Source organism: Drosophila hydei, unplaced genomic scaffold (genome assembly GCF_003285905.1).
Source record: "Drosophila hydei strain 15085-1641.00,03,60 unplaced genomic scaffold, DhydRS2 tig00000063-arrow-pilon, whole genome shotgun sequence".
Lineage (NCBI taxonomy): Eukaryota > Metazoa > Arthropoda > Insecta > Diptera > Drosophilidae > Drosophila > Drosophila hydei.
In genome coordinates, this window is record NW_022045657.1 from 32,513 (window position 1) to 47,817 (window position 15,305).

Below are 15,305 nucleotides of genomic sequence, written 5' to 3' on the forward strand. Positions count from 1 at the left end.
ATAAGTACATAACTATTAATTAAACTAAAGACACAAAAGTTTAGAACAAATTCTAATTGCATTATAACTATTAGCTAATAAATAAAACATTTTTTTATATTTTTTTTGTTTGCTCTTTAAACACTAGAAAACAAAAAAAATATGCTGAATTCGTTTTTAATGTTAAGTGGTTAAAAGGGGCGTCTGTCAAATATTGAAGGACTCTCTGCATAAACTGACAAGTAAATTTCTTCTATTATTAAATGTAGCTGTATTTTGTCCCATGCTGCTGGCACATCTTGGTCTAACGACCAACTCCTGCCACCAATTGTTTGCACAATACAGAATACGAATGTGCCGCGACGGTCAGCATAGACCGAACAGGCCACGAAGCATGGACTTCGTTGCAGCAGCAACAGTAGCAGCAGCAGCAGCCGCAGCCGCGGCTAAACAAAATCAGCAACAATTGCTGTTGTCTGTTTCAGTTGCCCGCTGTGCGCGGACTTGTTTAGTCCTGTCTTATCCTTGTCTTGTCTATTTGTAAGTTGACACGCGTCAACAATCGCTCGCGCGTTTCGCACGCGTTTTAAAACGCGCCGACAGCTTGCATTGCGTGCTTTGCCGCTCAATTGAATTGTTGCCCGGCAGGGTGTCTCGCGTTTTCTTTTTTTCGGGCTTCTATCGCATTGACACCATCTTGAAATGTGCGTTTTGGGTTGGTCAAGAGCATTAAGTGGCCACAGGCAACAAAAAAAATATATATAAAAAAGAAGACAAGCCCAACATACATATAATAAGCTAAGGAAAAGCACAACGAGAGGCAGAGACACACACGCATTCAAATAAAGAAAAATCTTACGTTTTTACGACACTTTCTACACCAAATGCTGTTCAATTGCGATGATTGAGATAATGAGGCAACATTTTGGCATACATTTGGGCCGAATGTCGACCTTTTGCGGAAATTATGACCTGTCTATATAGGCGCCTTGCGCCTATTGATAAAGCGGACAACATTTCTCTTTACTTATTTTTTCTTAAAATAATTTAATGAAACGAACCAAGTGATACTAAAGAAGATAAATAAAGCCTAGAAAATTGGGATACAATATTTAAAAAAAAATATTAATTTAAGTATAAATTAATGAACAACCTAAAGGAATTTTTTTCAGCTACTTTACATTTTTCTCATATGCTCAACTTTTTTATGTTCCTCACAAGTCTCAATCTGCTTGGCAAAGCCATAAATTGTTCTTTTTCTTAAGAGTTTTCTCTGAATTGTAAATATTTTAACTGCCTGTTGACATGTTTTTATTTGATGATATATGCTTTTCTTTATGTTTAAGTATCGCTGCCTTCCGCACACTTTTCCTTTTCTTTTCGTTTTTTATTCAAGCACACAGCAAATAAATTGCTATAAAATGTGAACAAATATCGTTGGTAAATGACACAATTATTTCGCAAAGACCAATCGGATTAACAAATTTCGCCAGCTAAATAAAATTTTCATTAAATTCAATTGATTGGAAAGAAGTATTAAGCTTCAATTAGAAAATCGCAAGTAACAAAGGCTCTTTCATTAAGATGAGATTAAAGAAGATTAAGAAATCAGCTTGGTAGACGGCACCCCGTCAAATTCTTAATATATTTACCAACTACTACTACGCTCAAGCGGAAAATATTGAAGTTCCTATATAAAATTTACAGGCAACATCTATGCAAATTTCCATTAGCTAAATGAAGTGTCAAAGACTGCAGTAAAACCCGCGTGAAACCGCACAGAGTGGGCCCTGGCCGAACCCCTACGAATTGTACAAAATGTGAACTCCGCCCAGACCCAGCCAAAACAATGCCAGTCAAATAATTAACTAGACAAAAAAAAAAAATAGATAAAAACCCACCGTTTAGCATAAAATATAGTCTTCAAAATGGTTTATGGACGGAGCATAGCAGCTGGCATTTGCTTCATGACAATTGTTTTGCTTCTATCAGGTCTGGTCTTCTATCTCAGCTTGGGTAAGTATACAAGGATATATAATAGGTATATCAAAGGGAAGAGTTTGCAGGCTCTACATATAAATGCTAATATGAATTATTAAATTAAAATCTGAATTGGTAGAAATTTTTATAGTATATTAATATAAAATATGATTTAAATTTTCATCAATTAAAAAAATTTAATTAAATTTGTAGACGAAACTATTTAATTCGATTCGATCTATTCTTCATATTATATGCTATATATCATATTACATCTTGAGGTTTTATGCGGGCTTAGAGCAATTAATTTATAATTCATAATAATAGCAATCAAATTAGCTTAATTTGTAACTAAACATAATTTATATAATTTATTAAAATAAATAATTGAATAAGAAAACTTAAATCTTTGGATCCATATTAGTTCGACAAATTTTTTTTTTATTTAATCTGAATAATTTTCAAAAGTGTCTCTTGCCCTAGCTCAAGATTTTAGACTTTAATTTTCTTGTAAAATCTTTATTTTATAATTTAAATCTATTAATAAAAGAAAAAACTGTAAAAAGTTTCAAGCAGAATGCTTGTGGCCCCAAACTTTATAAATTCCGATCTCTATTCTATTTCCACATAAACCTAAATCAAATGGCAAAAATTTGGCTCAACTCTCGAATATCGCACATAAATTGAAGCGCTCGAAAGTATTTTAAAGTAATTTGTGAACTTATAGGGTATAAAAAAATGAAAAGCGTTCAATAAAAAAAGAAAAAAAAACGAAAATACAAACTTTGCCAGCGAGCAAAAACAATGTTCGTATTTATTTTACATGCGTCTGCTGCTGCCTTATTTTGTTTTATGGGGAAATAGATTTTCACATTTTCACAATTTTTGCATCGCGTTGGAAGATTTTCATATGCCCACTGCCGATTTGCCTATTGATTTGCCATAGCCAGAGCAGAAATATTTGATGAATGTCATATTTTGGCTTAACGTGGCGTCTGTGTATTTTATTAAGGGCCATCGTCAGGGATATACGAATTATTATATTAAATAAGCTGATCCCAGCGACTGGGAGTTACGACTTAAGCCCGAGTCAGACAAATAGCCAAAATGCCGCCTAGATTTGTATTTATGCGCTACTGACGCTAACTGAAAATGAAAATGAAATGAAAAGTGTTTGCAACTAATGCATAGCGCGTGCCTAACACACACACACACACACAGGATCAGGTTCAAGGATATGACAGCTGTTATGCTCAACTAAAGCTGTTCACAGTGACGCAATTTGATTTGATTGTCGTGCAAAAAGTTGTCATTAATTAAAGAAGGACTTCCCTGAATGATTGAGCAGAAAAGAGCACAACAGGCATGAAAAGATATATGAACAGGCTACGATATGCATGGCGAATTATACCAACTATACGCACTATTAACTTATTGAAAGGCATATGAATTAATTTATTTATCTATTTTTTATAATCTATAGTCAAAGGAATTATTAAGGTACGAGAATAAACCTTTTTAAAACCAGTCACAGAGTATTTCTTATAAAACGTTTGCAAATTAAGGTCAGAAATTGTTACGTAAATTATTACTTCTATGGCCTAGGTATGAAATAGAAATGAGTCGATCCACCTATGCCAAATTTTTATGGAATAAAGAAATATCGAAGCAAGAGTCTAATTTCTAACAAAATAATTTTCACTTGAAATTCCCAAATATTATCAAAGAACATAATTCAATACAATTAAGTTTGAGTGCTCGGCACAAACTAGCATTAGGTGCTTAGCGAGCTCATCAAACTGTGGATGACTTCGGTTAACTTTCTCTAAAAAAGACACACAGAGCATAGATATAAGGCGTTGCAGAAATGGCCGATTCCGATGACAAATACGTGTGAAGTTTTTTTAAAGCATCTATAGAAATGCTAATTAAAACACTTACTCTAGCATTGAAGTACATGAAATGTTAATGCAGGCAAGAAGACAACAAAGCTGAGAACAAAATGGAAATAAAAGCAATTGAAAGTTTTGCGCTCATTAATTTTAATTGATTTGCTGTTTTATGTGACTTTTGTGAACTCGTAAAGAAGAGGAAGAACGAGTGTAGACAAAACAAGTTCCGCATCCAGTTGTGCGATTAGTCATAAGGAAACTTTAGTGTGGCCAACGTGACGTATGAGTAATACAAAAATATGAAGCGCTTTACAAATAAATTGCAAGACGCAAATCGTGTCAATTCAGGTCAATATGAATCTGCAATGCTGCGTTGGGCGTTATTAATTATTTTTCTCTTTCTTTCCCTTCCTTTTTTTTTTGGTTTTGTTATCAAGGACCCTGCCCCACGGGCAGCTTTGCGTGCAACAATGGCATACAGTGCGTGCCGCAGCGCCAAATGTGCGACAAGCATCTCGACTGTGCGGATGGCAGCGATGAGAATCCGGTCGAGTGTGGCAATCTTTACGGCAGCAAGGAGCTGGCCGATAAAATCGTGCGTAATGCTATTGAAAAGAAGAAGCAGCAGCAGCTACAGCAACAACAGCGTCTGGCTATAGTTAGTTCAAACTCCAGCGCCTGGGATTTGTCGTCGCTGGCGAACAGCAGAAATCAAAGCCTGCTCATGCCCTGCGGTACGTATTTGACAGCACTGAGAGAAATCCGCTTAAAGTTCATTCAGCCACAAATGTAAATCTAGCATAAGCCTGTCTATGCCAACGTAAAGGCCAGCTAAAAGCGATGGAAACTATTTGAGTGACGTCTTTGTCTTAAATACTTAATTGTGCTCTTGAATATCTGCTTTTAGCTTTATTATTTAATTCATTTATTTATAAGTTCAAAATTTATTGAATATAAAATGAAGCGCATTTTGCTTGCTAGTGCTTACAGCTTAAGCCATGGGCTTATCATCAAGCAATCACACACTCAGTCATGCCATCAATCAAAATAAATAATATGTGCATTAAATGTGAAAAATATTGTTTAATTGACCTGCGTACAGCAGTCTAGACTGAACCCATAATTATATTTGTTGATCAGGACGATGAGCTGAGTCGCTCTAGCCATATCCTTCTGCTTATACGTCTGTCCACTTAAAATGAGATGTTAAATGTTTACTCGTGTATTTTATTAATTTTTATTTTATTTATTATTTTTTTTATAAATTTAAATTTTGTTCATTTGAATTATAGACTTTAGGAGCTATTTTATTAATGGCGTACCATATTTCTCATAACTACAATCCTACAGCTATAACAACATATCCACGTGTGTGCCGATGCGGCGGTGGCACGATGCTTTACTGTGGCAAATTCGCCAAGCTGCGACGCTGGCCGCGCATCAGCGATGAGGTGACAAATCTGTTCATCATACGCAACAATCTGACACTGAGAGAGAATTTGTTTGCCAACTTAACGCGTCTACAGAAACTGTAAGTGATCTAGGCAGCCCGATCTTTGTCTCTACTACATGCAGGTGATATCTATCTGCAGTACACTCAAGTATAACAACATATCACGCCTGCCAGTGGGCAGCTTCAGCGGTCTGCCACATCTGGAACGACTCGAGGTGGGCCACAACAATTTTAGCCAATTGCCACATGGCATATTCAGGGATTTGCCGGCGCTGCAGTGGCTCTTTCTGGTGAACAATCAGTTGCGCCACTTTCCCATGGACCAGCTGGCTGAAATGCACAAGCTGGAGTGGCTCGTCTTGAGTCACAATCGTCTGACTCTGCGGAACGAGCAGCTGGCCAAAAGTCCCAAACTCGTCGAAATGTAAGTGAAAAGCTGAAGCTCTGGGCTGGGAATGGCACAGCGACTTAATGTTGCAGCTATTTGTTAGATTAAAAAAAAGGGCATGGAATTGGGTATCGAGTATGCTGGCCATTGCCACGCCCACAAGATTTTATGGTCTCATACACTCGCGTTCAGTTGATGTATTCAAGCGTGAAATGCTTTACAGTGTCTGCGTCACAGTCTGTGACAGAACTTTTTGGCTGAGGCCGGGCCGGAGCCTGAGGGCCATCAAGTGCAGTAGGGCATGTGCTGGGCTCCTACACAGAGTGTATTTGGCAATGGGTGTTACAGTTATATGCCATTAGGATGTGCCATGGATGGCCATAATAACAGTTCGCAGCGAGCTAAACATTCAACATTTAAAGCTGTCAAAGAGAAAGTTTGCGAACTTTATAGAGAAAAACAAACTAACATATGTATTATGTTTATCAATAAGTGTGCTAATAGCTAACATAAATTGTTCTTAAACAATTGTGCGCATCACTTTAGAAGGCCTTTAAACACCATTAAGCGAGCGCAATTTATGGCGCTGGTCAAAAAACCAGGCTCAACTAACTAAGAAACCTTCATATATCATTTGGTCAGGCGACCGTAAAAAGATACAAACAGACCTTGGCTTAGATACGGCCACCAACAGTTAAATACTCGCAAACATTTAGCTAGCGAGCATTTGCCTTGTTCTTTAGTCGAAATACACTAACAAAGGCATCTTTAAATAAATCAAAGTGCTTGCGCACTGTGAGCGTTAGCAAAGGCTTAAGCGAAGAAGCAGCCACAGATGCTGAGCCCAAGGAGCGCTAGATTTTCAATATATATTAACTTACTTAACTAAACTTTGGACTTAGATGTTTTATTTGAAAAAGTATATAAAGCCAGAGCTTTAACTATTTATTTAATTTATATTATATTTTTATTTATATGTTATATTTTAAATCCAAGTCCTAGTAAAGATGTACATTGAGTATATATCTTAGTCCAGTTAAGATATATATTGAGGATATATTTTACAACTAGATTTTGCACTTAAATTTTTGTTGAAAACTAAAATTTTAAGCTTGAGATTTAACTATTTATTAAGGTTTTTATTAAATATTTTATTTACTTATATAAAGCGAGTATATAAATATAATATATATTTATAAATTGATAGACAGACAGATAAAGTAATATTCGAGCCACAACAATTCTACATAGTTTTATTATCAATAAAAATATTCAAACTTTTTTACATCTTATTAAAAGCGTATTCAAGCTCTCGCTGACAATGAAAATTCGCTTCAATTCATTTAACATTTATTTTAATTGCATTTACATTTGGTTTTCTTGCAGCTTCTTGGATAACAATCGCATCGAATACATTGGCGCGAAAACGTTTGCGCAATTGGATAATTTGGAGCTGCTGTAAGTGAAAGGGAACAGAGCTATGCGCTTATGCGTCAAGGACGCACAGTTAGAGGCGGCATCATTACATTTTTCGTTCGTTTTGCTTACTTTTTGTTTTTTATTTAATGTTTTAAATGTTGTTCGCCCTGAACTCTTCACATAAAGTGTCGAAAACTCTATTGAAATATGTTGTACTTAGGTTTTATGGTGCGTATGCGTAATTTTTACTCTTGACTGCATTTTGCTTTCATTTCGTTTTCGGCATCGCTATCATCGGGGCTGCTACAAGATTTATATGGGTTACATTTGCCTGGCAAGGCCGAGCAGCATCGCTCACTCCTATATCCCTATCCCTAGGAAAACAGCCAGCAAAATTGAATCAGCAGAGATGTTCAAGCAAATTACGCATACGCATAGTTGACGCAGTTGATATTTGGTCTATGTTATTGAATTCGACACCTCAGACGCTTGAATTTATGCGCCAATAAGCATAAATTTCACTTTCAATTGTTTACACAGAGCATATGCGACAAAGCAAATATTTAAACGCAAGTCGAGTCATGCAAATTGAGTGTGTGTGTGTGTGTGTGTGTGTGTGTGTGTGTGTGTGTGTGCGTGTGTGTCTGTGTGTGTGTGTGTGTCTGTGTGTGTGTGTTTCACTCATATCTCTAGCTGTGCGACAATTCAAAAACATTTATCAGGCATTTTCGTCGGAGCGTCGGCTACACATAATCATTAATTTATGCATCAATAGCTGACAATATAAGTCAATGGGTCGTCTGGGTACCCGGCGTGTTGGTAAGTGAAAATAAATCAGCATCACAAATTGCCGCACGTAAATAAATGTGTGTTTGAGTTACCCAAGCGCTGTCTGCCCACACTACTTGCCCGTTCTCAGCATTAGCTAAAACTGGCTTAAGCTGACGCACGCTGCGTATACGCAATATTTTTTGCGGCTCATCACGAAACGCCTGAGGATGATTTGAAAAATAACCTAGACAAATTACAGCAGCGACAATTTGAGTGAATATTTAAGTGAGTGATAGGATGGTCGTTCAACTAAAATATATATTTACAATTAATGACATAAATTGCTTAGCTTATTGTCAAGTTAATTCATATTTATAGTTCAGAGAGGTAATGAATTCTTAGTGATATGATTAATAAAATTCTTTATGTAATCAGTATATGATATTCCAACTATAAGAACACGAAATAGCCCTTTTACAACTTAATTTTTAAATATATATAGATCGAGTAATTCTATAGAATTGAATTGATTAAACTTGATGATTTCATTTTCGTAATAATTGTGATTTTGATAATTGATAATTGAGATTTCCGAATTACTTTAAATTATTTCGCTGAAAAACGATTGAATAAACTCTTTAGCTGCTCTTACTGTTACTAATGACTTAATTCCTAACTATATTTCACAGAGATCTGCAGTATAATCTTATCACACACATACACTTGGAAGCCTTTGCGAAGCTGAAAGCAATTCTGGATATGTGAGTATAAAGTAATATTAGTAAACAATTTTAAAAAGAAGGAACGCGCTCGCTAAGCATGAATTATGTGCAAAAGCTTTAATTTGCATTAAAATATAAATAATTATAATGTCCCTTTGGACAGGGTAAATAAACTCGTCTGGTAGCAAACAAAGCCAAAGCTGGACAATCGCTGAGCTCTGCATAAGTTGAAATGAGTTGGTAAACACACAAAAAAGATTTAAAAAACTGAAAAGAGATAAAAAATCTACTCACAAAGGAAAATCAAAATTGTTTTCTGCTTAATCCTTCGGCTGGCAAATATATTGACTTTGTTTTTATTTATTTAGGCAATTTATGCGCTATTGTAATCGTTAATAGATCTATTTATAGTTATATCCATGACCACATCGATCACTCTTTCCCTTTGGTATTTTTATGAGACCACGCCACGCCTTCTAATTTGACTACTTATTGCATAAACATAGCCGAGGCTTTATGGCCAACTCGTATAAAAGTTGTATATGTGTGCGTGTGGTAACTCGAAACAAAACATACAATCTAGAAGCCAAAATGTAGCAGTGGCTCATAAAAATGTTAATAGCTGTGATGAGAATTCAAGCTCCTAAGCAGGCACCACATGGCGTATGCTTAATACTGTAAAGATTCAGTTTCTGAAAGATATTGGAAAACTTAACTTTAGCCTAGTTCCTTGGTGGCGAGTTGACTTGCATAATGTATAATGGGCATTACTAACTTTTAATTTATTTTTTTGCTTATTTTTTTTATTGCTTATCAAAATACTCATCGACTAAATCAACTCTTTTTCTACCTTTACCTTAAGAGACTTTATTTAATTAAACTTTTCAAGTTTCTTCAACTTTTCAATACACCTAATATATCACATTTAAATCACACATGAAATATTTCTCTTTTAATTTATTAATATTTTATACGCAAGATTTGCATAAGCTTAAACTTCATTTCTCTCTAGCATTTCTTTGAGATACATTTGTATCTTTATGTCGCCAGTTAAACTCAGTTCGACTGCTTTAGCTATTGCTGTTACTTACGCATATTTTAATCCCAAATATATGTATGTGTGTATATTTTCATATTGTGAAACATAAATATATCAATATCATATTTAATAAATGTGGTCTTAGATTTGGGCAAGTCTGGCATGAGACAGTGGCGTTAATAAATTTACCAACTCAACTAACATATACATCAGCATCAGCATATCAATGCCAATACACACACACATTTGTAGTATGTGTTGTGGCTGTCACTTGACCAAAATTGTGTACATTTTAACAAAATATATGTGTAGCTTTTGTATCTTGGACTTTTGGGACGGCAAATAAACAAACTGTATTATGACCAAATAAAAATGCAAATAAATTTGTATTTTATGCGAAAACAATTTCAACAAAGCAGCAGAGCGCCTGATGCGAACATGAAGAACATGAACTACATGAGCTTCAAGTCCTGCCCCCTAGCTGTTCTAGCTGCGCTGTGCGGCCATAATGAAGGAGTTTATTGAAATTGTCGCTGTGTGTGGCCATTATTATCCCCAAAGTCAGTGAAATCCTTTGCTTGCCTGTTGATGTGGCCACGCCCCCAAGGGCGTGTGCCCGTCTGTGTCTGTTTATTTGCATGCATATGATGCGCCTGTAAGCGTGCTGTGAATTTTTGAACAGTTGCTCGGCGTCAAGTTCATAAAACAAATGCGACTTTTATGGCACACAGCGTTTTGTATCTCACAGATACATATGTGAGTATCTGTATCTGTATCTGTATCTGCAACTGGCTCTGTATCAGCGTCTCTCTCAAAATGCTGCTCACATTTCTGCTGACTGCTTGTTTCCTGTCCAGCTGGACATAAAAAATCGCTGCACTAATTTGATTTTTGCTATTCCCAGCAAAATTCGCACGAACAGCTCATTTTTAGCCTAAGCTACTTGTCTTCTGGCAATTTTGTGTGTGTGCGCACAGGGTGTCCTTTCTGGTCGTCCTTTAGATATTTAATGACGTTAATTGCGGCCAACATGATGGTAATGCTACAGCAAACAATAAAACCTCGAACGCGGACCCATTGCTCAAACGGATTCGTCACAGTACGTGCCATTTCCACTGATTGGCCTAATACCTTTATTTGAGGGCTCGCAAATGCCAGCAAAGGGCTTACAACCCCACGCAGTTGATATTAATTGCTTTATAATTGAGTCAACTGATGCGCTTCTTAAATATTATACGAATCATGTCAATATAATGAAGAGGTTTCCTTCGAAGACTTTTTGAATATAGCCTAAAAGAAATATAGGACCTAAACCTAAAATGTTTCCAGAATATTTATTTATTTTAAGCACATCGAAATATTTTTTATTTAAGTAAAAAATAATTTCATATTTTTATTCAAATCTTCCTAATATGATTTGAACCCAGACACATTTATTTTCTCATACGAATTTTAAGAAAAAACTACAGGATTTTACCAATTTTAACAAAGTGACTTATTTAAAATATTTTTTACTTGTAAATCGAATTTCAATAAAATATTTTTCATTTCCTTTGATCATTGTATGCAACGTTTTTTAATATAATACATGAATTTAAATATTGTTTTAAATGCTTTCTATTGAAATCTCATTAAATTCAGCTAAAAATATTTATTTTGCTAACTCAGGAATATAATTGGCATAGTATAACGGTATTATCTATACTATCTTATTAAATAATTTCCCAAAAATTAAAAGAAGGCGAAGTTTGTTTGCTTTTTATTCAAACGCATTAGGAATGTCTATATAAGAATAATTTTAATATTAAAAGTAATTTTAATAAAAAAAAATGTATAAAGACTTTAAATTCTGAAAAAATCACTAATTATATACCTAACTTGAAATATCAAGACTGAAACATACAAATTATAAGATCTTCTGCAAAAAAAAAAACATAAATATACAAATATATTTCTATTCAACAATGTACAAAAATATTGAAATATTTTCAAATACTTTCCATACTCTTCATGTCTCTTCAGACGCTTGTTCAAGGGATGCATGTAAATCAGAGTATTTGCTTAGTCGTTGTTTACCACTCGACTCAAATGTTAAGCCTCAATTCGTGTACTGTCATTGCAGTAATACAACTATGCGCATCTATTTGACATGTTGTAAGTTGGGCATTGACCGACCAGCTGTGCGTGTGTGGGTATGTGGGTGCGGGTGTAAGTGCGCGTGTGGGCACTCTATTGACGCATTATGTTGCCTACTTTCGTGCGCAGGCAACCGCAGAGCGACACACACCCACACACACGGATGTGTTTGTGTGTGTGCCTGTGCAAGAGCAAAAGGCATTACTTGAGCTACTTATTTGTTGGTCGAATAGGGCTAGGGCATACTTATGCTTTAACAACTTGTTGGCCGCTCTTGCGAAATATGTTAATTGTCGTCTGCAATTGCCGAAAGACCCCAAAACAGCTGTCCCAAAAAAAAGAAAAACATTTTGTTGTCAGTTATTAAGTAGCGTATTTAATGCTCGGACAGCCAAGGCACAAAGCCTGGCATTAAATGTCTGACAATTTACATAAAATTGCTGGACAGTTATCCATCGAGAGGGCTAAGTCGCCCAAGGATGGCCGCATTATCAAAAAGCAATTTATGCTACAAGTAAAACATTTACTTTATGGTTAAGCTAGTGCCAACAACATCGCCTCCCACTCCTTCTCCCAGCTCGCAATGCAACTTTATAGCTGGCGAGCAATTACCAGCTAGAGAGTTGCTTGAGCGGAGACTGAAGAGGCGGACATTCGCATGGTATTGTCTATGCGCGGCAAGCTATAAAAACAAACTGTTTTCAGTTGACGCCGGCATTGATTGACCAGACAAGTGCAACGAATGGAGCTAAATAGCATCAACATCAGCTGCTGCACTTCACAGACGCAAGGGTCGTGTGGGGCGGGAGCGGAATGGCAGCTAAGAAGCTGCAACTGGAGCCAGCAAGGATGCAGACAACGTCTGCTGGCTGTCATGAATGATGCGCTTTTTCCTGTGACTGAGCAACAGGCCCCAAACCCCAAAACAAAGCCCCAAGATAAACTATAACTGTGTGCGGTAATTTATAGCACAAGCAGACATAGTGAAAGCGATAGAGGGACTGAGGGAGAGAGAGAAAAAATGCAAGTGGGATTCACAGCTATTAAATAAGAATTTTCGTTATTATGTCGCACTTTTGTTACTTTCGTTTCTTTTATTTCTTTGCGACTTTTAAAGTTCGCTGCAAACGATTTTTTAAACATCTACTGCTCAGGCTATAACTAACAACACATATGTAAGCCAGAGTTGAGAGCATCATCAAATGTTGTCCTCTTTTTGCTTTTATCAGCTTAAGATATTTGTGCGTGTGTGCCTATTATTTGGCTTATGCGGCGTATGCGCAATCTAGCAGTTTGTCTATGAGACGCGCCATTTCATGCATTCGTCTGTTTCTCTGTTTTACAGCCGCCTCATTGGCAATCCCATTAAGGAATTATCTGGCGAAACATTTATGTACAATACCCACCTGGAGGCACTGTAAGTAGAAAGAAATGCTTTGGGCTCTATTTGGGGGCCAGACGTGGGCCATTTGGGGTTAAGAATTAACTTGGATTTATGTTGTGAATACGTTATATAGATGGAGCCTTACGTATTTATCAGGAAATTGAAACGCTGCTTTAGAGCTTAAATTCTTAGGGAACTGTGTGGGGTCCATTTAACGTTAGAGACAGCAGAAAATTAATGTTAAAGTAACACAAATAAAAATTTTAACAAAAATACAAATTAAACATTTTTACACATAAACAATGTTAGAATAATAAAAAAAATTATTTACTGAGTTCAAGCTATAAATTCCAAAATTTTCATTCAATTTAAAAAAATTTACAAATTCTTAATATATTTAAAAATAATTAATATATTTTTATAGGGTCACTAAAACTTAAGTAAAACTATTGATGTTTAAAAAAATATATATCCCATTTTAACATAAGAGCATTGGGATTAATTTTCGTATAACAAAAGGAAGAAAGTTATAAAAATTAATAAACAATAATATTTAATAATTTTATATGATAACTAATATATTTTTAAATAACACTTTTATTATTTCAAAATCTTTTTGCTTTCATGTCTTCTGCCTTAAACAGCTCCCTGGCTTACATGCCGCTGCACATCGATCGCAATTTGATGGATTCGCTGAATGTTTCCTTCTTGAATCTGACGGGCATCGAGTTTGAGCGCATTGACTTTGATGCACTCAACAGGATGACCAATCTGAAGTACATAGTGTTTGATCGCTTCTACTTCTGCTCCATGACGCCGCATGTGCTGATGTGTAAGCCCAAGACGGATGGCGTTAGCTCGTTTAAGGATCTGCTGAGCAAGCCCTTGTTGCGTCACTCCACCTGGTTCATGGCAACGCTCTCCATAGTGGGCAATCTGATGGTACTTTGGGGTCGCTTCATCTATCGCGATGAGAACGTGGCGGTGACCATGGTCATCAGGAATCTAGCGCTAGCCGATATGCTAATGGGTTTCTATCTGCTCATGCTAGGCGTTCAGGACTATCGCTACAGGGATGAATATCATATGTATGTAACAGGGTTTTCTATATGTACATAAATTATAGCTAGAAAGATCTCTTTTTAGGGTGGCTCGCGATTGGCTGAAGTCGTGGCAATGCAAGGCAATTGGTACGCTGGCTGTAAGCTCCTCGGAGGTATCCATGCTGATATTGGCATTCATGTCGTTGGAACGCTTCCTGCTCATAGCGGATCCTTTTCGTGGGCATCGCGCGATCAGTGTGCGCATCATTTACTTTTCGCTGCTGTGCATTTGGGTAACTGGTGTGGGTCTGGCTGTGACGCCCCTAGTCATCTGGTACTCCAGCAGTCAGTTCTACGGCACTCACTCTGGCACCTGCTTTCCATTGTTCATACACGAGGCATATCCACTGGGCTGGCAGTACTCGGCATTTGTCTTTCTCGGTGTTAATTTGCTGCTGCTGCTGATGATAGCTTTACTGTATACGGCCCTGTTGATCTCTATTTGGCGTACGCGCAGTGCCACGCCCCTTTCGCTGCTGGACTGTGAATTCGCGGTGCGTTTCTTTTTCATTGTGCTAACCGATGTTCTGTGCTGGGCGCCGATAATAGCGATGAAGATCTGGGTGTTCTTCAAGTACAACATTTCCGATGATATCTATGCTTGGCTGGTCGTCTTCATATTGCCCCTTAATTCGGCTGTCAATCCGTTGCTCTATACCTTCACTACGCCCAAGTATCGTAATCAAATCCTACTGCGCGGCTGGAAGAAGATAACGTCACGTAAGCGAGCGGAGACGGGACATGGTAATGTGGCCAATACCACAACGGGCACTGCGACGGGCTCCTCACAGAATCCAGAAGAATATACAACCACCACAGGCACAAAGGCTATGCCGCTTGCTTTGACGCTGAGCCACTGAGCCTATACTTTGATAGCTCCATATTTATGATGTCTATACTGTAATCATATATATGATATATATGTATCTATATGTCTATATGTGCAACCAAGTCATTGTTAACCAACTCAACAAAACGTGAAATACATTCAATGTGATATTTGTAAGAATCCACTAATGTAATGTCTAAATTGGTTTTT

General features: G+C 36.7%; 1 protein-coding gene across 1 annotated transcript; it reads left to right on the forward strand.

Annotated features, from left to right (window-relative positions):
• The first annotated feature begins 1,907 nt into the window (after positions 1-1,907).
• LOC111596674 (relaxin receptor 2) lies at positions 1,908-15,150 on the forward strand. The gene is made up of 9 exons (XM_023310978.2): positions 1,908-1,995; positions 4,289-4,585; positions 5,202-5,382; positions 5,444-5,728; positions 7,079-7,150; positions 8,572-8,643; positions 13,125-13,196; positions 13,808-14,251; positions 14,310-15,150. The coding sequence occupies exons 1-9, from the start codon at positions 1,908-1,910 to the stop codon at positions 15,124-15,126; spliced, it is 2,328 nt and encodes a 775-aa protein (XP_023166746.1). The 3' UTR covers positions 15,127-15,150.
• Positions 15,151-15,305: the final 155 nt, after the last annotated feature.